The sequence below is a fragment of the Crotalus tigris genome, unplaced genomic scaffold (genome assembly GCF_016545835.1).
Source record: "Crotalus tigris isolate CLP2741 ecotype Arizona unplaced genomic scaffold, ASM1654583v1 scf7180000020820.259583, whole genome shotgun sequence".
Classification (NCBI taxonomy): domain Eukaryota; kingdom Metazoa; phylum Chordata; class Lepidosauria; order Squamata; family Viperidae; genus Crotalus; species Crotalus tigris.
Genome location: NW_024098198.1, coordinates 148,110 through 173,620, shown reverse-complemented (window position 1 = coordinate 173,620; position 25,511 = coordinate 148,110). Strand labels below are relative to the sequence as shown.

The 25,511-nt window shown below is 46.2% G+C and overlaps 2 protein-coding genes across 3 annotated transcripts; both read right to left on the bottom strand.

Annotated features, from left to right (window-relative positions):
• Positions 1 to 2,878: 2,878 nt before the first annotated feature.
• TEX52 (testis expressed 52) lies at positions 2,879 to 6,083 on the bottom strand. Its single transcript, XM_039368544.1, has 3 exons — positions 6,044 to 6,083; positions 3,972 to 4,518; positions 2,879 to 3,209 (listed from the first exon to the last, which is right to left on the bottom strand). Exons 2-3 carry the CDS (start codon positions 4,487 to 4,489, stop codon positions 2,951 to 2,953), a joined length of 777 nt encoding a protein of 258 aa, XP_039224478.1. The 5' UTR covers positions 4,490 to 4,518; positions 6,044 to 6,083; the 3' UTR covers positions 2,879 to 2,950.
• Positions 6,084 to 9,404: 3,321 nt separating this feature from the next.
• On the bottom strand, positions 9,405 to 24,019 carry FOXM1 (forkhead box M1). Of its 2 annotated transcripts, none has more exons than XM_039368534.1 (8): positions 23,964 to 24,019; positions 23,200 to 23,723; positions 19,407 to 19,555; positions 18,073 to 18,276; positions 17,049 to 17,177; positions 13,352 to 13,421; positions 12,107 to 12,276; positions 9,405 to 11,018 (listed from the first exon to the last, which is right to left on the bottom strand). In XM_039368534.1, the coding sequence occupies exons 2-8, from the start codon at positions 23,678 to 23,680 to the stop codon at positions 10,041 to 10,043; spliced, it is 2,181 nt and encodes a 726-aa protein (XP_039224468.1). In that variant the 5' UTR covers positions 23,681 to 23,723; positions 23,964 to 24,019; the 3' UTR covers positions 9,405 to 10,040. The 2 variants fall into 2 exon arrangements, with proteins under 2 accessions (XP_039224468.1, XP_039224469.1); XM_039368535.1 differs by having other exon boundaries at positions 13,352 to 13,418.
• Positions 24,020 to 25,511: the final 1,492 nt, after the last annotated feature.

Here is a 25,511-nt window from a genome sequence, read left to right as displayed (position 1 = left end):
TGTCTTTGCAAAAAGCTGCTGCACAAAGAGAGGGAAAGAGAGATGAAAAAAAGAGATTAAAAAAAAATCTCAAGGAGTCATTTTCAAGATGCTACAAAGTTCAGGAGCATTTTGGGTGCCACTTACTTCACAGGAGAATAGAATAGAACAGAACAGAACAGAACAGAATAGAATAGAATAGAATAGAATACACAATACACAATACAGAATAGGATAGGATAGGATACAGAATACAGGATAGAATAGAATAGAATAGAATAGAATAGAATAGAATAGAATAGAATAGAATAGAATAGACAATACATAATACACAATACAGAATAGGATAGGATAGGACAGGATAGGACAGGATAGGATAGGATAGGATAGGATAGGATAGGATAGGATAGGATAGGATAGGATAGGATAGGATAGGATAGGATAGGATACAGAATACAGGATAGGATAGGATAGGATAGGATAGGATAGGATAGGATAGGATAGAATAGAACTGAACAGAAAATATGGAATAGAATGGAATGAAATGGAATAGGATAGGATAGGATAGGATAGGATAGGATAGGATAGGGTAGGGTAGGGTAGGGTAGGGTAGGGTAGGGTAGGGTAGGGTAGGGTAGGGTAGGGTAGGGTAGGGTAGGGTAGGGTAGGGTAGGGTAGGATAGGATATCAATCAGAATAGAGCTGGAAGGGACCTTGGAGGTCTTCTAGTCCAGCCCCCTGCTGAATCGGATAGGGTAGGGTTAAAGTAAGGTAGACTAGACTATAGAGTCCCCTAATCATCTTTGTTGCTCTTCTCTGTACTCTTTCTAGAGTCTCAACCTCTTTTCTACATTGTGGTGACCAAAACTGGATGCAGTATTCCAAGTGTGGCCTTACCAAGGCCTTGTAAAGTGGTATTAACACTTCACGTGATCTTGATTCTATCCCTCTGTTAATGCAGCCCAGCACTGTGTTGGCCTTTTTGGCAGCTGTAGCACACGGCTGGCTCATACTTACGTGATTGTCCACTAGGACTCTGAGATCCCTCTCACAGTTAATACTATTGAGCAAGGTACCCCTTATACTATACAGTACCTGTAAATTTGTTTTCTCTTGCCTAAATGTAGAACCTTGCTTTTTTCACCATTGAATATCATTTTGTTAGATAGCGCCCAGTGTTCAAGTCTGTCCAGATCCTCCTGTATCTTAAGCCTGTCTTCTGGAGTGTTGGCTATTCCTGCCAGCTGGGTGTCATCTGCAAATGTTATCCCATTCCTGCTGGATTCAAGCTGATTATGTATGATCAGCTTCCTGCAGATTGGATCAAGGACGTGCTCCCGCAAAGAATTTCTCTGTGGGTTGCAGCCTCCATGAAAAGTCTCCTGCTTTTAATAAGATCCACACATTTGATTTTACCAGTCTTAGCAAACGCTTTCAGGAACTATGAGCTAATTAAATCATCTCTCGTTTATTCTGGCTTTCCACCCACCTCCTGCTTAGAGCAACGGAGCAGATGACCCTAGTCTAAATGGGGTAGTAAATTGTTATTAAAAGACTATAATAAAAATAAATAAATCCAAAAAGACTGTAATAATGACAAACCAGGATCTACCTAGAAAAAGCAGTATGAGGATATGATCGTGGGGATGCTGCAATGGTCTTCAGTATGAAAAACAGTCATTTTTTTTTCACTTGTAAATTTGAATGGTCACTAAATGTACGTTGAAGCCAGTCTGTAATTGGTCATTCAGATAACCAAGGGAGTCTCCATTCCATATCCAGCAGAAACTTTGCTTGAAACCGATGTGGATGACCATTTAAGTGAATTTATTAAAAACACGTTTAGCAGCAAAACGTACGCAAAAGTTTCTGCTCTGGTCTCCTTCATGTCCTTGAGAGTCAATGTTTAAACGTTGAAACCAAATAGGCTTTCAAAGGCAAATGTTTCTGGTTTAGTGTGTGCAATACAGCAGAAGGAACTTGCTATCTTTCTGCTGCTACATTATTGACTTAGATGGACAGGAGATGAAAGTGTCAGGGGGGGGGAGGAAGAAGCACAATTATTTAAGCACATTTCTCCCAAGGCTGAAGAACATCCTCCCCGGTCCTCATTAGATCAAAGAAAGGGCTTCAACTGGCTCCCCACGGCTACCGGATCTCTGAATGTTGAGTAGTCCCCTTACAACAGTGGTTCTCAACCGGTGGGTCGGGACCCCATTTGGGGTCGAACGACCATTTCACGGGGGTCGCCAAACAACGCAGTCTGCCATTTTTTTCCCCCTTTCCTTAGCTGTGCTACTCCCTTTTATTCTATTGGCTTTTGAAAGCCAATAGAATAGACTCTCTTGAATAGAGTCTAATTCTATTGGCTTTCAAAAGCCAATAGGAATTGTCCAGGCTGTCTCTGCCCTGCTGAGCCCGCCAAAAGTCCCATTCTGCAAACGGTGCTGCACCAATTGAGTAGTCTTTGACTTACGACTGGTTGGGGGGTCGTGGCATTAAAAAGGTTGAGAACCACTGCCTTACAACATATTCAGAATACAACTTATATCCAGCACTGAAGCTTGGTAAGTAAAGTTCAGAAAAGCAGCTTGTGCCAGTGATGGTTTGTGCTTCCTAATCAACATGTTTTTGCTCTGTAGGGCAAGTATTTGGTCAATAGAGAGCCCCTTAACCAGGATCTCTTACCACGAGCATGATAAAGATGCTGCGTCCTTTCCATTCCCACAATTCTTTGACCTACGTTCATCATGACTGAGGACCCTCTTGGTATGTTCACCTTCCCATAGATCCTTGGATTCTCCCTTGGGAGAAGGAAGGACTATAAAATGAACGTACGAGCCCTGGATCACAACTTTGGGGGACGCACCCTGGATGACAACATTGGAAGATACTGGTGGCTATTTGGGAGTGCTCGGGCTACAACTTCCCAAATTCTGGACTTTTCCAACGTGGCTCAAAAGGGCAGGATTCAGGCTTTCCTGTTTATTTGGCTGACTGGAGTGGAGGACCGTATCTGATTCCCAGAAAGGATCAGCTCCTGGTATTTTCCCACCACCTTGTGATAAAGGGGGCTGCTGTTCTTCAGAGCAAACTTAAGGGCAGAGTCTTGGTAATGGGGCTGAAGGCTTGGACAGGGATAATTCCAACATTCTGGAGCAGGAGGTGCAACCGGCTGTAGTTCCACAAAGACGGACGCAGGCGCTTTTCCTGAAAGCAGATACTTGTACCTGCCCAAAAGATAAGGAGAACAATAACAACGGTTACCGTTTATAAGGGTCGCATCAAGGAAGACATTATCGCGCACCACATTCTGTAGACTACTTAGAGCTATAGGTCATTCTCCACTTAAAAACCATCCATTTAGTGACCGGTCAAAGTTACGACATCACTGAAAAAAGGTAATCCTTGACTTAAGGCAGTGGTTCTCAACCTGTGGATCGGGACCCCATTTGGGGTCGAACGACCATTTCACGGGGGTCGCCAAACAACGCAGACCGCCATCTTTTCCCCCTTTTCCTTAGCTGTGCTACTCCCTTTTATTCTATTGGCTTTTGAAAGCCAACACAATAGACTCTCTTGAATAGAATCTAATTCTATTGGCTTTCAAAAGCCAATAGGAATTGTCCAGGCTGTCTCTGCCCTGCTGAGTCCGCCAAAAGCCCCAGTCTGCAAACGGTGCTGCACCAGTTAAGTAGTCCTTGACTTACGACCGGTTGAGTAGTCCTCGACTTATGACCGGTTGGGGGTCGCGGCATTAAAAAGGTTGAGAACCACTGCTCTAAAAGGACGCAAACGACCAGCGGTCTGCAAGGAGTATAAATCCTTCCGTTCCCCACCATCCGGTCAGAGCTGAAGAAGCTTCTGGGATGAGAAGCGAAACGTCTTCAGAGAAGAAACAAGTCCAGTTGCCTCGTGAAAAAAAGCACCCTTGGGTCGAGGACTACGCGTATCTGGGGGAGGAAAATATTTAGGAAAGCCAGATATCTTACCGCCTCAGCTCCTTGGGAGGCATGATGTTTCCTTGCGCATCTAAAGGTGGAGCGCGACATTCACTTCTCAGCTTCAGCTGCTCACACTTGCTCACTTCGTCCCGCGTTAGGCTCAGGACTCGCTTTTTGTGCCTGAGGTCCACAAACAGGCCTTCCCCTTCAATGAACTTGAGGTAGGTGTTTCCATCCAAGAGGGAAGGAGGGGGGACCGGGGGCTCGGCCATGGAGGGCTTCCTGGGGGCCGTGATCCATCGCCAGGTGTTGCTATCAAAAGGCTTGTCGGGTCTGGAGCGGTAGACGGGGGGCAACCTCCCTACATCCAGCCAGGTGTGGTAGCCCCAGATGTGCCACAGGACAGCTTCCTCCAGCGGGCAACGGATTTTCTGGCAAACTTTGATTTTGGTATCTGTGTAGGGAGGCTTCTGAGTAGCTAGTTTGTGGTAGGGTCGGGGAGAAAATCCCGGCCATGGTGTGTATTTCTCTGTGCAAAGGTAGTGCCTCTCTTTCCAGGTGGACATCTTTGAAAAGGCCGGCAGAGAGACCCTAGCTGGGAAAGAGAAAGTGGCTGACAGACCTCAGAAGCTCCAGCAACCTCAGCGATATTTTATTTATCAATCTTGTAAGCCTAATAATAATAATAAAACTGCTTCCAACCTGCGACGAGATCTGTAATACCATCAAACATCCACATCTGTCTATCCCAGGTCCTGGGTAAGGACTCGATAGGTAGACAAAAATGCCAAATCCAGTCTGAACATCTGGCTGACTGTGCGATGATGATGATCATCATCAATAATAATAATAATAATAATAATAATAATAATAATAATAATAATAATAGCACCTGCAACATAACACCCCGGACTTAACAATTGTCGATAAGAAAGACAAAAAAAAAAGTCTGGATAGTGGACGTGGCAGTGCCTGGAGACAGCAGAATAGACAAGAAAGAACTGGAGAAGATAACAAAATACAAAGACCTACAAATAGAAATAGAAAGACTGTGGCAAAGACAAGCAAGGGTAGTACCAATAGTCATAGGCGCCTTGGGTGCAATCCCAAAACAACTGGAGCACCACTTGAACACCATTGGCATTGACAAATTCGCTATTAGTCAATTGCAAAAGGCAGCCTTACTAGGAATTGCTTCCATCCTGCAACGAGATCTGTAATACCATCAAACATCCACATCTGCCTATCCCCCCTAGGAGGTGACCAGTCCAGCTCCCTGCTCAAGCAGGAGACCCTATATCATTCCAGACAAGTGGCTGTCCAGTCTCTTCTTAAAGACCTCCAGTGATGGAGCACCCACAACTTCTAAATTTTTCATACCTTTAACAGAATAACAGAGTAACACAGCTGGAAGAGACCTTGAAGGTCTTCTAGTCCAGCCCCCTGCTCAAGCAGGAGACCCTATACCAGGGGTAGGCAACCTCGGCTCTTTTATGACTCATGGACTTCAACTCCCAGAATTCCTCAGTCAGCATAGCTGACTCAGGAATTCTGGGAGTTGAAGTCCATGAGTCATAAAAAAGCCGAGGTTGCCTACCCCTGCCCTATACCATCTCAGACAAGTGGCTGTCTATTCTCTTCTTAAAAATCTCCACTGATGGAGCGCCCACGATTTCTGGTGGCAAGCGGTTCCACTGGTTAATTGTTCTCATTGTCAGGAAGTTTCTCCTTAGTTCCAGGTTGCTTCTCTCCTTGATGAGTTTCCATCCGTGGCTTCTTGTCTGGCCTTCCGGTGCTTTGGAAAGTAGGTTTGCTCCTCAAAGCACGAAGCTGAAAACACCAGCCTGAAGATGACGAATTGGACTTTGTCAAAACGTCGCCAAGACACTTCCAATTTTACACGGGAGAAAACCCGAATAACCAAAGACCTACACACACACACACACACACACACACACACACACACACACGTGTCTGTGTGTGTGTGTGTGCCTCAAAAGAACTTGGAAGGAAAACAAGAAAGGGACTGTGAATATTTTGACAAGACTGAATTATGCAATTGAAAGAGAGAGAGTTAAAAAAACCCTGTATTTCCACACGAATAAAGCCGAGAGAACTACCTGCCTTTATTCTATAGGGCCTTCACATCTTGTTTCTTTTACCTGGGTTAGCAGAAGTTGGGTTTTCTCACTTTCCTTAGCGGAAGAATTGCCACAGCAACTAGTTGTGATGTCACACCCTAGGAACTGTGACTTCAATCAAGGCCTGAAGGAAGGAGATGGTGACACTCGTCTCCCTACACAGGATTGGGGGATTAAAAACATTCCTTGTTTTTTGCTTCCCAATTGTGTCAGGTCTTTAATTTCCAGAACTGGTAGCTGATTTGTCTGTCCGTGACTTATGGTGCAATTCAGATAGGATAGGATAGGATAGGATAGGATAGGATAGGATAGGATAGGATAGGATAGGATAGGGTAGGGTAGAATAGAATACAAAGATAATATAACACGAGGAATAGAATAGAATAGAAAAAGACAATATAATATGAGGAGTAGAACAGAGCAGAGCTGGAAGGGATCTTGGAGGTCTTCTAGTCCAGCCCCCTACTCAAGCAGATCCATTTCAGACAGACAAGTGACTGTCTAATATCTTCTTAAAAACCTCCAGTGATGGAGCGCCCGCAATTTCTGGTGGCAAGCAGTTCCACTGGTTAATTGTCCTCAACTGTTAGGAAGTTTCTCCTCAATTCCAGCTTGCTTCTCTCTTTGTTCAGTTTCCAACCATTGTTAAAAGCAAGGCAGCCTGTGTGACTTAGAAGTCTAATATGGAAATTAATATAAACCAGTATGAGCTTCTCTGTAATCCCACGCGTATTTACCTTGACTAATCCCATTAAATTCAGAAAGTCACCCTTTGTAAGAGACCCAGATCCATTCAGACTTTGTTATGAGTCACTCTTAGCCCATCCCTATCCCACAGCTTAATCTGAGATCGTTTGTGGCGTCCTGATCAATGTTGACAACAAAAAAAAAAATACCATCTCTGGCTAGAATTCAGATATTCTTGTATTTTGAGCAGCAGGTCCCCTTCATCTACAGATTCTTCCTCATAGAAGTGTGTATTTATTGTTGGATTAGTAATAAGTAACCAGAATAGAGCTGATCTTGGACATTCCGTGGGCTTTCCATTTTGCTTCCCAATTGTGTCAGATTTCTAATTTCCATCTGATTGCCTGTCCTTGACTTATAGTGCAATTCAGTTTGGAATAGAATAGAAATATAGAATAGAATAGAATAAAAATATAGAATAGAATATAGAATGGAGTGGAATGGAATGGAATAGAAATATAGAATAGAGTAGAACAGAATGTAGTAGAATATAATAGAATAGAGAATGGAATAGAATGGAACAGAATAGAAAATATGGAATGGAATGGAATAGAAATATAGAATAGAAATATAGAATAGAATAAATACAAAAAGACAATATGATACGAGGAATAGAATAGAAAAAAGGAATAGAATATAGAATGGAGTGGAAATATGGAATAGAATAGAAATATAGAACAGAATATAGTAAAATAGAATATAAAGTGGAGTGGAATAGAATAGAACAGAATAGAAAATATGGAATGGAATGGAAATATAGAATAGAAAAGAAATATAGAATAGAATACAAAGACAATATGATACAAGGAACAGAATAGAATAGGAGCTGGAAGGGACCTTGGAGGTCTTCTAGTCCAGCCCCCTGCTCAAGCAGGAGATCCTATACCATTGCAGACAAGTGGCTGTCCAGTCTCTCCTTTAAAATCTCTAGTGATGAAACACCCAGAACATGCATAAAGACATTTGATGGATGGCATCAGAATTGATCAGATGGGAGACCAACAGGGCTGGATGCCGTGTTGGGAAAAACTTCCTGGAGGAAACAATGGCCCACTACATTTGTGTTGTCTCCACGAAAAGCACACCAAAGTCACACAGAATCAGCTGATTCGAAGGGGAGTTTATTTACCATTGCTAGATTTACATGTGCGTCGAGTTTGCTGCAAGCCAGAGCAGTGCAAAAAAATTCCCACAGAAACATCGGAAGAGCTATCGCACAGCAACGCCGATTTTAAGAGCCTCCCGCCAAGTTAGGAATCCACGAGAAAAACGATAACCAGGCACACGCACAGAGGGGAGCTCCCAAATATGTAAAGGAGCGCGTGCCGGGATATTGGCTTGGGAAAGGAGGTGATGCTCTTGCAGCTGAAGAAACTGGCCAGAGATGGAAAGAAAGAAAAAAATAATAATGCAAGCAAGAAAAGGTGCATTTTGTGGTCCTCCCGTCGGTCTCTCCATCAGTCCAGCCAGCTGGACCCGAGAGAATCGGTCTTGCAGCGTTATCCCAACCAGAGGGAAATTTTTCATGGGTGATTCCGGTTCCTGAAGATCAGAAGCTTGCCCAGACAGAACCTAACACCGCTTTGGAAGGAGGGCAGAAACAAAACAAATAAATGACAAAGCGTGCTCATGCAGAGAACAAGGCCGTGGGCTCCCACAAAACCAGGAGGCAGCCTAACCAGTGACCACCACATCCTTGGGGACAGCAAGACTCCTCAGCCCATCTCTGCGCCTGCTCTAGCTAGCGTCGTTTCAGAGACCACCCAGTCCTTTTTCCAGCACAAAAAGCCCCCCATTCTGAGACAACTCGGCACTTCTTCTGAAGCGCCAGTCTCATGTCAACCTGGAGGCGTCCGATTTGGGCCGAAATCGGAACACCATGCCCCGAGCCTCACTTCAGTTGCTCCCTCCCTCCGCCTTCCTTGTTCGAAGGAGGCCAACATAATTTTTTTAAAAGCATGAATGATGTGGAAGAAAGGTCAGGCATTCGGGTTTTATTGCTCTTGCGAGGATCACGAACGCACGGGCTGGCCCAGACGGACGTGACTCCGGTTTCTGATTTTAAGACCCCCTCTAAAAGAGAGCAGGCCGGATTGTTTCAATGGAGGAAAACCTCAATTTAAAGCTGTTCTCCAGAACTTTACAGAGGGAGGAATCTATCAGCTTCAGAGTGTCTGTTCGCTCGACATGGCGACCTCCGCTTCGCTGTTTCGACTGCCGGAGATTATCAAGGCAGCTGGAACTATTCAATCAAGGAAGTAAATCTACTTCCAGCTCCACAACGCCAGGGGGGGGGAGGGGGAAATTGCTTGGCCTGCAGACCAAGAAGCCCAGCTTTTCAGCAATCTTGGGGAACCAGAGATGTGGCCTCTGGATTTTGCGTTCAGGCTTCCTACGGCTGGCAGTGGAACTTGGGAGCTGCTTTGTGGCTTTAAGTGCTGGCGGTTTGTGCAGGCGCAACACATCCTAGCTCAGTGTTTTTCAACCTTGACAATTTTAAGGCATGTGGACTTCAACTCCCAGAATTCCACAGCCAGCAATGCTGGCTGTGGAATTCTGGGAGTTGAAGTCCACATGCCTTAACATTGTCAAGGTTGAGAAACACTGTCCTAGCTAGAGGCGAAACGCCACAGCCTCTAGATAAGCAGATCCCACTTTAGTTAGCTAAATGCGGCCCCTTAACACACTTCTCATGATGCTTTAGGCTACAGATGTGGCGGGAATCCCATGGAGAGGCACCAATTTTATTGTTTTCTGACTGTCTAGCAGCCCTGAACCTAATTTTCAGACTTTAGCAATGAGATCAAGCTTCTCTTATTAGAATAAGACAGCAATTGCCCCAAAGCATCAAGGGATTAACATCTAAGGCCCAAGGCTAGGTAAGATGTCATTTGGGTAGCCCAGACACCTTTCAATAGATGAATCTTTCCTTCAGCAGAAACTCTAGAAGTTGTCTCCAAAACTATTGACAGCCCTGGAGCTTTCCATCTGACCCCTTACGGGAGTGTTCTAGATTTGCCCAAACCATCATCTGCAAAGAAGCAGGTGTAGAAAACAGGATAGGGAGTCTTCCTTCAACCTATCGTGGCTACGGCTTTCTCGATCCTTACATTCGGGTGACCTCTGAGTTAATCAAGACCCATATTTGCTGAAATGCCAGTAAGGTATGGGACTGGGGTCTTCTGAATGTGCCGCCCAGGTGAAGTTATTTGCAAGGAGCCCAACTGGGTCATTTTAGGTGAGGAAGGAGCTGTGACCAGCTCAGATCGGTCTCCAAGTTCTCGGGGTCTGGAAAACTGAGGTCCAGCGAGAGCTTGCTCCAGTTCTCAGGCATGTTCTCCAAAACAAGGTCTTCCAGAAGGGAGTTGTCCCCTGGAAGCTCACAGGCCACCTTGCTGGATGGGGAAGAAGTGTCCAAGAGTTCAGGGACTATTTCACCCATTTCCGCGTTCAGAAGTGGACACTGGGGAGAGTCGCCCAAGGATTGCCTCAGTGAGGTCTCATTAAACTCCAGATCTAAATTATCCTGGAAGGGCAGGAACGGCAAGGGAGAAGATCTCGGAGAACTGAAATCAACCGTGCTCCTTTCGTTGACCAAAGGGGTCAATCTCCACTGGTCAGTAGGTGGCAGGGGTATAGAAGTGGTTATGGGCACTTTATTTGGGGTGGAAGCTTTGGGCCGCCTGCAGTTCACTGGAGGGTCTTCTTCTGGACCACAGACAAGGGTCTCTAGAGGTTCCTCCAGAGTGGAAGGACATTGTCTCATCAGGAAGGATGTTGAGCCACCACCACCGAGGGGCAGAAGGAGAACCGGTTCTTCTGAGGAAGAGAGGGCTAAGTGCTGCTTCCTTCTGGATCTGCCCAATTCTTGCCTCTTTATAACCAGCGTACTTTGGGGGGCTGACCTGACCCCTGTAACCTGTCTCTTTTGTTTTATGGGGGACGCTTGCACACGGAGGTCCTGCTCTTCACCAGCTCCCGCTGGTTCCTCCTTCACAGGCCATACCGGGAGGAAAGAGGAGACCCACTCCGGGGAGAGAAAACTGTCGCTCAGAACTCCCGCCAATGGTTTTCCGCTGTCTGTACAACTGCCTTCCTCAAGAGGGCACTGTGGGTTTAATGAACAAGACTCTTCGCCGCAATATTTTTCCTCCTTTATGGAGCTCGGAGAAGGCAACAGGACCGGTTCTTCGCTGGAGCGCAGGATCTGCAAAACCAACATGGGAAGGAAGAAGCTGACAACAACACTCTTCATTTTTAGACACATTCTCCCCGGGGAGGGGGGTTAGTTATCTTTTAGGTGTGGGAATTTTATTTTGCCCTCTTAAACTGACCGTTGTGCTTAGCCTCCATTTATTCAAAAATTAGAGGGGCTGTTTGAGCCAAGAGGGATCTCCAACAGCGTTGAGGGAATCTATGCATTGGCCGAAGATCCTGTCCTCAACCTACGACACAATTGAGGGCAACATTTTGTTGCTAAGCGAGACAGTTGTTAAGTGGGATTTGCCCCATTCTACAATCTTTCTCGTCTGAGTTCTTAAGGGAATCACTGCACTAGTTAAGTTGGGGTTTTCTAAAAATAACATACGAGTCCGTGGCCAAGTGTCCGAATTTTTGATCATGTGTCTGTAAGAATGCTGCAACGGTCATAAGGGTGAAAAACAGTCATAAGTCTCTCTCTCTCTCCCTCTCTCTCCCTTCGCGTTCACCGGTGTTGCTTCTGATGCAAAAGAACCATGTTTAAAAGCTGTTGTATATTTAAAAAACCTCATGTTGGTTAAATAACAAATAAGCAACTGTCGGCTTTTCTTTTTTTCAGGATCGAAGGCGAGCATTCGAGAACAATCTAGAAAAGAAAGGTCTGGAACTAGAAGCTGAAAATAAGCAGGTAGGAATTACGGTGGATTGTAACTGATTAAAATCAGACTGATTTTAATCAGTAACCCTAACCCCCACCCCCACCGGGTCACACCAGTCTTGAGAAGGAATAAAAGGGAATGAAGGAAGCGGGGAGCAAAGGCCAAGGACCAAACCCACATGGATAAGGATGGCAGAGGGCAGGGAAAAATAAACCCACTTCTAGCCGAGATCCTGCTCGGTTCCCGAGGACATCTACTCCTTTCTAAGAGGCTTTTTTGCTAGCCAAAGGCCTCCTACCTCACCTTTGGCAAAGCCCATCTGCATGGAAGAACTGCCTGAGAGACAGCTGGGTCCGGTTCCACGGGTGCTGAGGTTAGCCTGGAGCATTCAGACAAACGTGCACCCAAGAAAAATGAGGAGACGTGTGAGACTAACCTTTGGCGCAGGGTGTTCGGCTGGGTTGCCCTGCATGGTCCCCAAGGCAGTCTGGTCTGCAGGCAGAGGTGGCCTTGAAGGCAACGGGAGATGGAATGGCTCGCTCGTCGGGAAGTGGACTGGAACCATGTAGGAACTGACCCGTGGCAGCAAGGGCTTAATCCTTGGCCCTAAGAAAGAAAATCAATCAATCAAGATATTGAAGAGTACCGGGTCTAAGACGGAGCCTTCTGGTTGTTGTTGTTGTTGTTAATTGCAAAGTCGTGTCTGACCCATCGCAACCCCATGGACAACGTTCCTCCAGGTCTTCCTGTCCTCTACCATCTTCTGGAGTCCATTTAAGTTCACACCTACTGCTTCAGTGACTCCACCCAGCCATCTCATTCTCTGTCGTCCCCTTCTTCTATTGCCCTCCATCTTTCCCAGCATTAGGCCCTTCTCCAGTGAGTCCTTCCTTCTCATTAGGTGGCCAAAGGTCTCATTAGGTCTCATTAGGTGGCCAAAGTGGTACCCCACTGTTTACTTCCCTCCATGTAGATGTAGTACCATTAAGGCAGGGGTTCCCAACCGGGGATGCGAGACGATATCCCAGGGGGTGTGAAAACCTGGGTTTAGAAGTTTCAAAATTATAGTGTATAAGCATAATTCGTTTTGAACTTTTGTTAAGGGGTGTGAGAATATATCAGAAGCACTCTAGGGGTGGGGGGTATAGAAAAAGGCTGGGAACCACTGCATTAAGGACTACTTCTTGAGTATGGTTTGTCAGCCAGTTACAAACCCATCTGGTGGTGATGTTGTCTATTCCACATTTTTCTAGCTTACCAAGAAGTAGGTTGTGGTCTACTTTGTCAAATGCCTTGCTAAGTCTAAATATACTATAATAATACAATACTATTATTAATAATAATAGTAGTAGTAGTAGTAGTAGTAATAGTAGTTGTTGGAAGGGACCTTGGAGGTCTTCTAGTCCAACCCCCTGCTTAGGCAGGAAACCCCATACCATTTCAGACAAGTGGCTGTCCAATCTCTTCTTAAAAACATCCAGTGTTGGAGCATTCACAACTTCTGGAGGCAGGTTGTTCCACTGGTTAATTGTCCTCACTGTCAGGAAATCTATTCCCCCTGCCACCGTTTCCCTATATACCCTTACAGTCTGTCCTTCCTATCAACCAAATGGCTTCCATTTGCTTCCTCCAATGAGCAGCGTGGAGTAAGGGCTTGGCAAGGAGGCAATCCGATACTTACGGGAGATCTGAGCCTCCATCTTGGTGCCTTTCGCGTTCTTCTGCAGATCCAAAGTTGGACGTTTCTGCTGCTGCATTAAGATCGAGAGAGAAGAAAAAAGAAAGTGAAGGGTCCAACAGGCCAGGACCGACTGAAGGTAAAGGAGCAAGTGGAGTTGATGAGCCAGCCGTGTGCTGCAACTGCCCAAAAAGCCAACACAATCCAAGGCTGCATTAACAAAGGGATAGAATCAAGATCACAGGTAGTGTTAACACCACTTTATACTGCGCTGGTAAGAGCACGCTTAGAATCCTGCATCCGGTTTTGGTCACCACGATATAGAAATTATGTTGAGACTCTAGAAAGAGGGCAGAGAAGAGCAACAAAGAGGATCGGGGGTTGGAGGCTAAAACATATGAAGAAAGTTGCAGGAATTGGGTAGGTCTAGTTCAGTGGCTCGGGACCCCATTTGGGGTCGAACGACCATTTCACGGGAGTCGCCAAACAACGCAGTCCGCCATTTCCCCCCCCCCTTTTCCTTAGCTGTGCTACTCCCTTTTATTCTATTGGCTTTTGAAAGCCAAGAGAATAGACTCTCTTGAATAGAGTCTAATTCTATTGGCTTTCAAAAGCCAATAGGAATTGTCCAGGCTGTCTCTGCCCTGCTGAGCCCGCCAAAAGTCCCATTCTGCAAATGGTGCTGCACCAGTTGAGTAGTCCTCGACTTACAACCGGTTGAGTAGACCTCGACTTACGACCGGTTGGGGGTCACGGCATTAAAAAGGTTGAGAACCACTGGTCTATTTAATGAAGAGAAGGACGAAGGGTGATATGATAGTCGTTGTTTCAATATCTAAGAGGCTGCCCCAAAGAAGACCGGGGAGGGGAGTCAACCTGTTTTCCAAAGGCAGAACAAGAAGCAATGGATGGAAAAACTAACCAAGGAGAGAAGCAACCTAGAATTAAGGAGAAATTTCCTAACAGTGAGAACAATTAACCAGTGGAACCACTTGCCTCCAGAAGTTGTGAATGCTCCAACACTGGAGGTTTTTAAGAAGAGATTGGACCTCCATTTCTCTGAAATGGCCATATTTGAACAGGGGGTTGGACTAGAAGACCTCCAAGGTCCCTTCCAACACTGCTATTCTGATCTCCCTTTACTGGCTAGTTCCCCCAAAACTCAAGTGAAATAGCAAAAACAAAAAACAACAACTCCCGGATCTTCCATCTCTTCTGCACAGAGCAGAAGATGGGGATTGCTGGAGGCATAGTCTTAGGAGAAAATTCTAGAGGTTCTTCACACTTAACCCCTTCCACCTCAACTACTACTACTACTACCACTACTACTATTAGTAGTAGTAGTAATAGTAGTATAGTATATTTAGACTTCAGCAAGCCATTTGACAAAGCAGACCACAACCTACTTCTTGGTAAGCTAGAAAAATGTGGAATAGACAGCATCACCACCAGATGGGTTTGTAACTGGCTGACAAACCATACTCAAGAAGTAGTCCTTAATGCAGTGGTTCCCAGCCTTTTCTATACCCCACCCCACCCCTAGAATGCTTCTGATATATTCTCAACCTCTGGAGTCAAGGAGTTCCACTGGTTGATTGTCCTCATTATCAGGAAGTTTTTTCTTAGTTCTAGGTTGCTTCTCTCCTTGATTAGTTTCCCTCCGTTGCTTCTTGTCCTGCCTCCAGGTGCTTTGGAGAATAGCTTGACTGCCTCTTCTTTGGGGCAGCCCCTCAAATGCTGAAATATTGCTATCATGTCACCCCTAGTCTCTTTATTTATTTATTTATGAGACTTATATACCGCTTTAAGTGCAAGCACTCTCTAAGCGGTGTACACCAGGAAGCAATGTATATATATAAATTTACATTGCCCCCAACAATCTGGGTCCTCATTTTACCTACCCCAGAAGGATGGAAGGCTGAGTCAGCCTTGAGCTGCTGAGATTTGAACTGCTGACCTGCTGAACACAGTCAGCTAAAGTGGCCTGCAGTACTTGCACTCTAACTGCTGCGCCACCTCGGCTCATATTCTGGAAAACCTCCAGTGATGGAGCGCCCACAACTTCTGGTGGCAAGCTGTTCCACTGGTTAATCGTCCTCACTGTTAGGATGTTTTTCCTGTCCCTTCCAACTCTATGATTTTAAGTACTTCCAGCCTGGAGAAGAAGGAAGAGGAAAACTGTTGATTCTCTTCCAATAAGAAGAGCCAGGGTTGGTTTGTCACACACTCTGAATCGTCAAGGAAAAAAAACAAAAAAAAATGAGGGACTTTCTCTCCTCCCAGCATTCCTGCACAGGGATTTGTCTGAGTCAGTCTGTTATCCGACACCATTTCTTTAATCACCATTTCACCTTGTCACGCCGATTAAATTTGGACGGGTCTAAATAGATGCCGAAGCCTCCTTTCGGAAGGGCAAGCTCCTTCATGCCACTTTGACGATTGCTATAGGACACAGCACTTTTTTATTTTTCAAAAGGACAGGGGTATAAATAGATTTTTTTCTCCAAAGGGATTGAAATTCTGCCCAAGCGATACTCCTACGAGAATTCTGAGAAGGGAACTTGATAAAATAAAAAAAGACCACCACTCTGGAAAATCCTAGCCAAGGTTGAGGGCTTCAGAATTCATCTTACTGGAGCACAAGTATCTGGTTTTTCCCCCAAAATAAGACTGGGTCTTATATAGAATCAAGATCATGTGGAGTGTTAATACCACTTTACAAGGCCTTGGTAAAGCCACACTTGGAATACGGCATCCAGTTTTGGTCACCACGATGTAAAAAAGATGCTGAGACTCTAGAAAGAGTACAGAGAAGAGCAACAAAGATGATCAGGGAACTGGAGGCTAAAACAAACGGTTGCTGGAATTGGGTATGTCTAGTTTGATGAAGAGAAGGACAAGGGGGGACAGGATAGCAATGCTCCAGTATCTCAGGGGCTGCCCCAAAGAAGAGGGAGTCAAGCTATTCTCCAAAGCACCTGAAGGCAGGACAAGAAGCAACAGATGGAAACTAACCAAGGAGAGAAGCAATCTAGAGCTAAGGAGAAACTTCCTGACAATCAGAACAATTAACCAGTGGAACTACCTGCCTCAGAAGCTGTGAATGCTCCAACACTGGAAGTTTTTAAGAAGAGACTGGACAGCCATTTGTCCACAATGGTATAGGGCAGGGGTAGGCAACCTTGGCTCTTTTATGACTCGTGGACTTCAACTCCCAGAATTCCTGAGCCAGCATGGCTCAGCTTGGAAACTCTCCCTTTCCCCTCAGCAGGGCTGGCTCAGGGATTAATACCACTTTACAAGGCCTTGGTAAGGCCACACTTGGAATCCTGCATCCAGTTTTGGTCACCACGGTGTAAAAAAGATGCTGAGACGCTAGAAAGAGTGCAGAGAAGAGCAACAAAAATGATTAAGGGACTGGAGGCTAAAACATATAAGGAACGGTGGCTGGAATTGGGTACGTCTAGTTTAACGAAGAGAAGGACCAGGGGGGACATGATAGCAATGCTCCAGTATCTCAGGGGCTGCCCCAAAGAAGAGGGAGTCAAGCTATTCTCCAAAGCACATGAAGGCAGGACTCTCCAACAGCTGCTGGCTGTCAACCTGCCTCCCTCTTCACTTAAATAAAATCTCACTTCGATGCATAAAACGGTAGAGGAAGAAAGCACTGGGAAACGTTCCTTTCCTACCTGCTACTCACCTTGAACACCTGATCCAGGGTCAGGTAACGGTTTGCTTCGGGATGGATGGTCCAGAATGCGATTTTTCCATTGGCAGACGTCTCCCGAACAAACATGTCGTGAAGGGAAAGATTGTGACGCACGGAGTTCTAAATTGCAGAGGTGGGGAAAAAAAACCCAAAACATCTATTGGTTTCGCTGACAAAACAGTTAGCTAAGTTAGGAGGGAAAGAAAGATGTAAAGTTGAAGCGATGTAATTCCCATATTACGGGGACCTTGGTGCTCTCTGAGCTTGGCTGTGTTCTTGCAGACGTTTCGTTACCAAACTAGGTAACATCATCAGTGCTGGAGTGGTGTCTGCAGAGGAGGACTGTGGGGTCCTTGGTGCTCTCTGAGCTTGCTTGTTTTCTTGCAGACGTTTCATTACGCAAACTAGTCAACTTCATCAGTGCTAGAGGGATGTAGGGTTTATGGAATGATGATGATGGTGGTGGTGGTGGTGGAGGAGGAGGAGGAGGAGGAGGACGACGACGACAACTGTGGGGTCGCAAAAGGAGATCACCTGACCCCTGGACACTGCGACGGTCATAAATATGAACCAGGTGCCTAGTGTCCGAGTTTTGATCAAGCGACCATGGAGATGTAGCCATCATAAGTTGGAAAACTGTCATAAATCACTTTTGTACTGCTGTTGTAACTTTCAACGGTCACTAAACAAATGGTTGTGAGCTGAGAACCGACCGTGTAATATTTTATAGTGTAAAAAAAATGTATAATTTGTATGCTGTATATTTTTATAATATTTTAGAGCCCAGCCAATGGCGAGTTTAATGTGTGTTGTCACTGGGAGGTGGGGGATAGGGAATTATTATATGGTTGTGTTATTTTTCCTCTCGTTTTATTTTTATGTAAGGTGTTTTTCTATTTAACTCAGCCGCCTTGAGTCGCCTTGAGTATGCGAGTAGGTGGCAATGCAAATTATCTAAAGAAATAAATTTCATAATAATGATAAGAAGTTTTTAAAAGGTGAAAGGATGCTTTACCTTCCAGCCTGGCTTGGCCACATGCCTGAAATAGGGAAAATGGTCCTCGATCCAGGTGTAGATGTCCTTCAACATCATGCGCTTCTTCTCGGTGCTGTTGATGGCAAACTGGATCATGGCCATGTAAGAGTAGGGGGGCCGTTCGGAGAAGGATTCCTTCCATGAACCCGGACAGACGGCGGCCACTGCGGGACTCTCCTCAGACTGAAGTAGGGAAGCAAAAGCCAAAATTAAGAAAGAAGGGTCCCACGGGGGGGGGGGGGAGAGAGAGAGAGAGAGAGAACGGATTGATTAATAGATGATGGATGGATGGATAGTTGGATAGCTAGACAGACAGGCAGATAATGGATTGATTAATAGAGGATGGATGGATGGATGGATGGATGGATAGATAGATAGATAGATAGATAGATAGATAGATAGATAGATAGATGATGGATTAATAATGATGGATGGATGGATAGTTGGATAGATAGTTGGATAGATAGATAGTTGGATAGATAGATGATAGATAGATAGATAGACAGATAGATAGATATAGATGATAGAATGTATTGATTAATAATGACGGATGGATGGATAGTTGGATAGAGAGAGATGAGAGAGAGAGAGAGACAGAGAGAGAGAGAGACAGAGATAATGGATTGATTGATTAATAATGATGGATGGATGGATAGTTGGATGGATAATGGATTGATTAATGATGGATGGATGGATAGATAGAACACCTAACAGTGGGCAGAGTCAGCCTGCAATGCCGCATTCTCACCACTGCGCCACCAGGGCTCTTACTTATGATTTTTATCATGGGAAACACCACTAAAATTGTTCTGGTCCACATGTTCAATGCTCATCTCCGGAGGTCTTAAATCTTCCCTTTTTGCGTTTTTTTTTGTTTTAATTAGGCAGATGCGTATCCAATTTTTTTCTTCTGCTGCTGAAAAGCAGCTCCGCTCCCTCCCGCCCACAGCCCTTCTTCCAGTCTTACATCTACCTTTTTAACTTTCTAAAAACATACCGGCCTACGTGGCTGATGGGCTCTTTGTGAAGAAACGCTCAGGTGATCGGGAATTTGGAGTCATCCTTGACACATTATCACAATGCACTGGATCCGAAAGCCTGACTCACAGGAGGAGATCGTTAAGGGCTGCTTATGAAACCGCAGGGAATTGGTAGAAAAAGAGCAGAATGCCAGAGCTGAAAGGGACCCTAGAGGTCCTCTAGTCCAACCCCCTGCTCAGGCAGGAAACCCTGTGTCGTTTCAGACAAATAGCACTCCAATCTCTTCTAAAACACACACACACACACACAAGGCTCTTTGGCCTTCTGCTTACCTTAATTGTCTTCTGCTCTGGGGTCTGGTTCTCCTTCTCCGTGTCCTTCTTCACGCTACAGGAGCTGAGCGCCGTGGAAGACATCTTGCCCAACCATTGGATGTTGGTCAGACTGCTGCTCAAGCCAGAACTGACCGAGTCCTCGCTGCCTACGTGGATATAAACTGAGTTTTTAATAGTGCACCTGTAGATCCTTCAGAGAGGGAGCTTGAAATTTTAGCCTTTTGGCAGAAAAGAGGTTGGGTACCATTATGATGGCATGGGAAGAATCTAGAGAAAGGAATATTTGAGAGAATATTAAAAAGGCAGACTATATTTCCCCCAAAGAAATAATGGAGAAGATCTTTTTAAAAAGAAAGAAATCAGCCCCCAGGAATCAGCCCCAGCCCCTAGGCCAGTAGTTCTCAACCTTTTTAATGCCGCGACCTCCAACCGGTCGTAAGTCGAGGACTACTCAATCGGTCTACGCAACTGGTGCAGCACCGTTTGCAGAATGGGGCTTTTGGCGGGCTCAGCAGGGCAGAGACAGCCTGGACCATTCCTATTGGCTTTTGAAAGCCAATAGAATTAGACTCTATTCAAGAGAGTCTATTCTATTGGCTTTCAAAAGCCAATAGAATAAAAGGGAGCAGCACAGCTAAGGAAAAGGGGGGGAAAAAATGGCGGACTGCATTGTTTGGTGACCCCCATGAAATGGTCGTTCGACCCCAAATGGGGTCCCGACCCACAGGTTGAGAACCACTGACTTAGAGCGATTCGTTTAGTGACCGTTTGAAATTGAAACGGCGCAAAAAAACAGTAACTTAACGGCCGTTTTTCATTTACCACCGGTGGCAGCATCTCCAGGGTCACGTGATCAAAATTCACGTGCTTGGAAACTGACTTGGATTTACGACAGTTGCAGCATCCCGGGGGGGGGGAGGTCACGTGATTCCTCTCTTTGCAGCTTTCTGACGAGCAAAGTCAATGGGGGAATCCAGATTCTCTTAACGACCGGGTCACTGATTGTGCACCTGCAGCGATCCACTTAAGAAATGTCGTAAAATGGGGCAAAGCTCACTTTCAAAGTGTCTCACTTAGCAACAGAAATTTGGGGCTGAGTCGCGGCCGTTCAGCCGAGGACTGCCTACATTCCTGATCTGCTCACCCTCCTGTCTTCCCTACACTCTTCTTCAAAGAAAAAAACATAGAATAACAAGGTGGGAAGGGATCTGGGAGGTCATCTAGTCCAACCCCCCCTTTGCTCAAGCAAAACGTCTACCGTTCGGGCAACGGTTTGTCACAAACTCACAAAGCTTTCACCCTCACATAGATGTGCTCCCCATCTCCCCAGCACCACCACTTTTTCTTCTTACCAGAGCCCAGAAAAAGCTCTTGAAATTTTCTCAGAACCAGATGGATGGAAGAAATAATAGACCAACCCGTAGACTGGAAACCAGAGATCTTTTTGCTGGGTATTTTAAACAGAAAATATAGTAAAGAAACACGGTACTTAATTCTACATATAACAACGGCAGCAAGAATAGCATACGCACCGTTCTGGAAAAATGAGAATATACCATCAGAGGAAGAAGTGATAAGTAAAATCCTGGACTGTGCTGAGATGGACAAATTAACAAAAAAGATAAAAGAAAAGGAAGACACAGAGGACTATCTATTATGGAACAAGTGGTATGACTGGTTGGAGACTAGAAATAATAGAGGAGAATAAATGTGGAAAGGTCAAAAGTGGAAAATGTGTGTATAATAATGTATAGTAATAATAACATGTATTATTCTTAGTATGAAGTATAGTATGAAGGAAGAAAAATGCAAACAAGAAACAACGGGACAGCAAATATATCTAAAGAATAAGGGGGGGGATGTAAACAATAGAAAATTACCGTCACAAAATTGCTGTTAAAAAAAAAAGGGAGGAGTATACACTGTGTGTGTATGTGTGTTATGTTTTGTTCTGTTGGTTTAAAAAATAAAAATTAAAAAAAAGAAAAGAAAATTTCTCAGAACAAAGGTGCCTCCTTCATGTTGAGGGGAATGGCCAAAGAAATACAGCCCAACAGCAAAATAATAATAATAATAACAAGAAGAAGAAGAAGAAGCAAGAATAGCACAAATCTTTAGATCTTTTGCCAGTAATAAAAAACATAAAAACAGAATAACAGAGTTGGGAGGGACCATGGAGGTCTTCTAGTCTGACCTCCCTGCTCAAGCAGATCCTGGACAAATGGTTTTCCAACTTCTTGTTAAAAAACCTCCACTGTTGGAGCATCCACAACCTCTGGAGGCAAGCTGCTCCAGTGATTAATTGTTCTGCCGGTTGATAGTTTAATAAAGCAAATGGCGTTTCCTAGGGGATTTTTCTATTTCAACAGACTTTACATAAAAGTAGGCTATCATGAATAGAGAAGAGACTCTATTCCAGGGTCGAAAAATAACAAGACTTTTGCTGCCTGTGCAGTTTCGGACTATGTGCAATGAGATTTTCGCTGCATTAGGTTCTATTGTCGCAAAATGGGAGCGTTTTCCCATGATATATGATCGCATTAACTCTTTGAAGTCAGACTTTTGTGAGATAATTATTATTTCTAAACCTTCTAGCACAGCAGAGAAGGGCTTACTGGGAAAACCTGGATGCTGTATAATCTCTGAGAATCATACCACTAAAATGACCAGCGATGATATCTAGAGTTTGATGTCCTATTGAGACATAAATAATAATGCATCACTAGATGAAACTACAGTAGTGGCCAAAATTGTGGAAACCTTTTGGGAAAAGTGTATTGTTGAGGTTTGATGGCTAATAACACCACTTTTTTTTGGGGGGGGGGGGGAGTAGTGCCATAAAATTATATATCAATGGAAAGATAATTTAATCAAGAATTAAATGTACAGAAGAAATGCCACCTTTGGTTAAGTTTCCCCCTTTTCCTTAGCTGTGCTACTCCCTTTTATTCCATTGGCTTTTGAAAGCCAATAGAACAGACTCTCTTGAACAGAGTCTAATTCTATTGGCTTTCAAAAGCCAATAGGAATTGTCCAGGCTGTCTCTGCCCTGCTGAGCCCGCCAAAAGTCCCAGTCTGCAAACGGTGCTGCACCGGTTGAGTAGTCCTCGACTTATGACCAGTTGGGGAGGTTGTGGCATTAAAAAGGTTGAGAACCACTGATTTAGACCAAGCATAGGTAATTCTCGGCTTACAACCGTTCATTTAGTGTGTGTATCCTAATCTAACGAAGATCTCTAGAAGCTTGCATTTTTTTTAAAAATAAAATTCCCATGCAACAATGGATATTTCCTCAAAACAGGAGTTAAAACAATTCCTACAAAATACTGCTTGTCTTTAACTTTATCGTATTATTTTAAATGTTTCTGAATTGCATTGCATAGGCAATAATCAAATTGGTACCTATGACCTTGTATGCTTGTGGAGCAGATTAAATGACCGGTTTGGGGAGGGGGGTCTCAGCATTAAAAAGGTTGAGAACCACTGTTCTGGAACATCACCCTTGCGAGAATTAAACCGGTCCCCAAGGCCCTGAAGACGTGGTTCTGCCAGAGGATCTGGGGAACCCCCAGAGTAGAACGGAGCCCGTTAAATGGCTGGTATGAACGTGTGTGTTGTCACTCGGATGGTGTGTGTGTGTGTTTGTTTTTGTGTGTGTGTGTGATTATTGTATTATTTTTCTTTCTTCCCTATGGTGTTTTTATATGCATGCAAGCCCCCTTGAGTGAGTGAGCGAGTGAGTAAGGGGCCAATATCAACTCTCCAAAGAAGTGAGTTGCTGCATACATACTGGGTCCTTCCTCTTCTCGGCTCCCCAAGGACTGCAAGGCCAAAAAGTCCGACTCCTCCGGGCTCCAGGGCCATATCCCGGACAGCTGTTCTTCCTCTTCGGGGGCCCCGCGGCTGGTGGCCAGGCTCTCCTCTTCGGATCCGGACAGGTCCTGAAAGGGCCCGGGGCCCAGGCTGCTGTCTTGGCTGCACAGGCTCAGCCCGCCTGGGTCCTTCCCAGGAGACCGTTCCGGGGCTGGCCTCTCCGGGACGCCTTGGGCAGGGGTGAGCAGCCCGGGGGGGCGGAGCGGGGCCGAGCGCTCACCTGCGCCCACCCGGCCGGGGGAGGCCGGGATGCCTCGGAGCTGGCGGGCGAGCCTTGGCTCCTGCTTGACCCGGCCGGCTCGGCGGCCGGCTTCGGCGTCCTCGGCGGGGCTGGCCTGCAGCGGCGGCGGCGTCTTCCTCTTCTTCAGAATCAGCGGCTGGCGAGCCCGGCTCTTCATGCTGGACGGCCCGGCGGAGCCTCATCGGGAGGCAGCAGCCACCCTGCAAGAGAGACGGCCGCGCCCGGGGTCAGCCCGCCGTCCGCCGCGGGCTCCGCTGGGCAGCCCCGGCCCAGCTTCTCCCGCCGCCCCGCTTCGGGGCTCCCACGAGGCGGACTTGGGGGGGGCTTCCCCCGGGCACAGAGCATCCCTCCCGGGCTGCCGGGCTGGGACGAGCCGCTCCGAACGCAGCGCGGGCGCGGAACCCCCCTGCCCGCCCTCCCGCCTGCGCGGAGGCTCTTACCGGCGCCCCTCCAACGGGCTGCGCGGCGAGGCCGGGGCGAGCGATGCAGGTCCGCGGGTCGGTTTGAATTTCGCGCCGGGCAGCGCGCTGAGGTCACGTGGGCGGGGCGGCCAATGGCGGGGCGGGCGGGCGGGGAGAGAGGGGCGGGGCGGTTAGAGAGAGGGGGGGCACTCAGGGAGAGGGCGGGGCGGCCAGGAAGAGAGGGGCGGGGCGGTTAAAAGAGAGAGAGACAGACAGAGACGGAGAGAGGCGGACATCCAGGGAGAGAGAGGGGCGGGGCAGCTAGAAAAGGGGGCGGGGCATCACGCAGAAAGGGACGGAGCAGCTAGAGAGAGGGGGCGGGGCATCCAGGCAGAGAGGGGCGGGGCAGCTAGAAAAGGGGGCGGGGCATCCAGGCAGAGAGGGGCGGGGCAGCTAGAGAGAGGGGGCAGGGCATCCAGGCAGAGAGAGGGGTAGCTAGAGAAGGGGGCGGGGCATCCAGGCAGAGAGGGGTGGGGCAGCTAGAGAGAGGGGGCGGGGCATCCAGGCAGAGGGGAGGGGCAGCTAGAGAGAGGGGGCGGGGCAGCTAGAGAGAGGGGGCAGGGCATCCAGGCAGAGAGGGGCGGGGCAGCCAGGGGAAAAGGGGCGGGGCAGCTAGAGGGGGGCAGAAATTGTGGAAACCTTTTGGGAAAAGTGTATTTTTGAGGTTTGATGGCTAATAACACCACTTTTTTTTTTTGAAGTAGTGCCATAAAATTATATATCAATGAAAAGATAATTTAATCAAGAATGCAATGCAACAAAGTTTGTTCAATTATCTGCGCTGTATTCTGTGAAAAGTTATAGCTAAATAACCAGAAAAAGGAAGCACAACTTGCTCAGGTTGATCTCCGGTGGCTTTCCTTCATCTGATTGTAGCCGATGAGCATGAGTGTTTAGAGAGCCAATCAGGTGTCCTCTTGTTTTGGCAATGGGCCAATTAGATCACAGTAGGATTCAGTGATTGATCTCATGTATTGAAGCTGAGAGGAAGACATTGATCAGTGTGTTGTGTGATGGCTATCAAGTTGGCTGGGTTTTTTGTGTTCTTTCATTGAGTGAGCTTGCAAAACGTAATAAAATTAAAGCCATGGTGCAAAGAGTTGACCGGTCGCCCAGAAAGCGATGTAAAATAGTCTTATTAAGTGAACAAGGCTACAGTTATAAAGAAATTAGAAGAAAAATGGGTGGAAACATAGCCAAAGGTGGCGTTTCTGCTGTACACTTTTCCCAAAAGGTTGCCACCATTTTGGCCACTGCTGTAGACTCAAAGCTCCATTGATTGCAAAGTTTGGAGACGGGTGGCAAGGAAGGGTCCGAAGCCCCCTGCGCTGCCCCATCTCTGTTCCTCCAGCAAGAATGCCTAGCGTGGAAAGGGAAAGTGCCACAGAAGGCTGAGGAATTCTGGGAGTTGAAGTCCACGAGTCTTAAAGTTGCCAAGTTTGAAGACCCCTGTATAATAGAAACCAGGGGTCTTCAAACTTGGCCCTTGCATGACTTGTGGATTTTGACTCCCAGAATTCCCCAGCC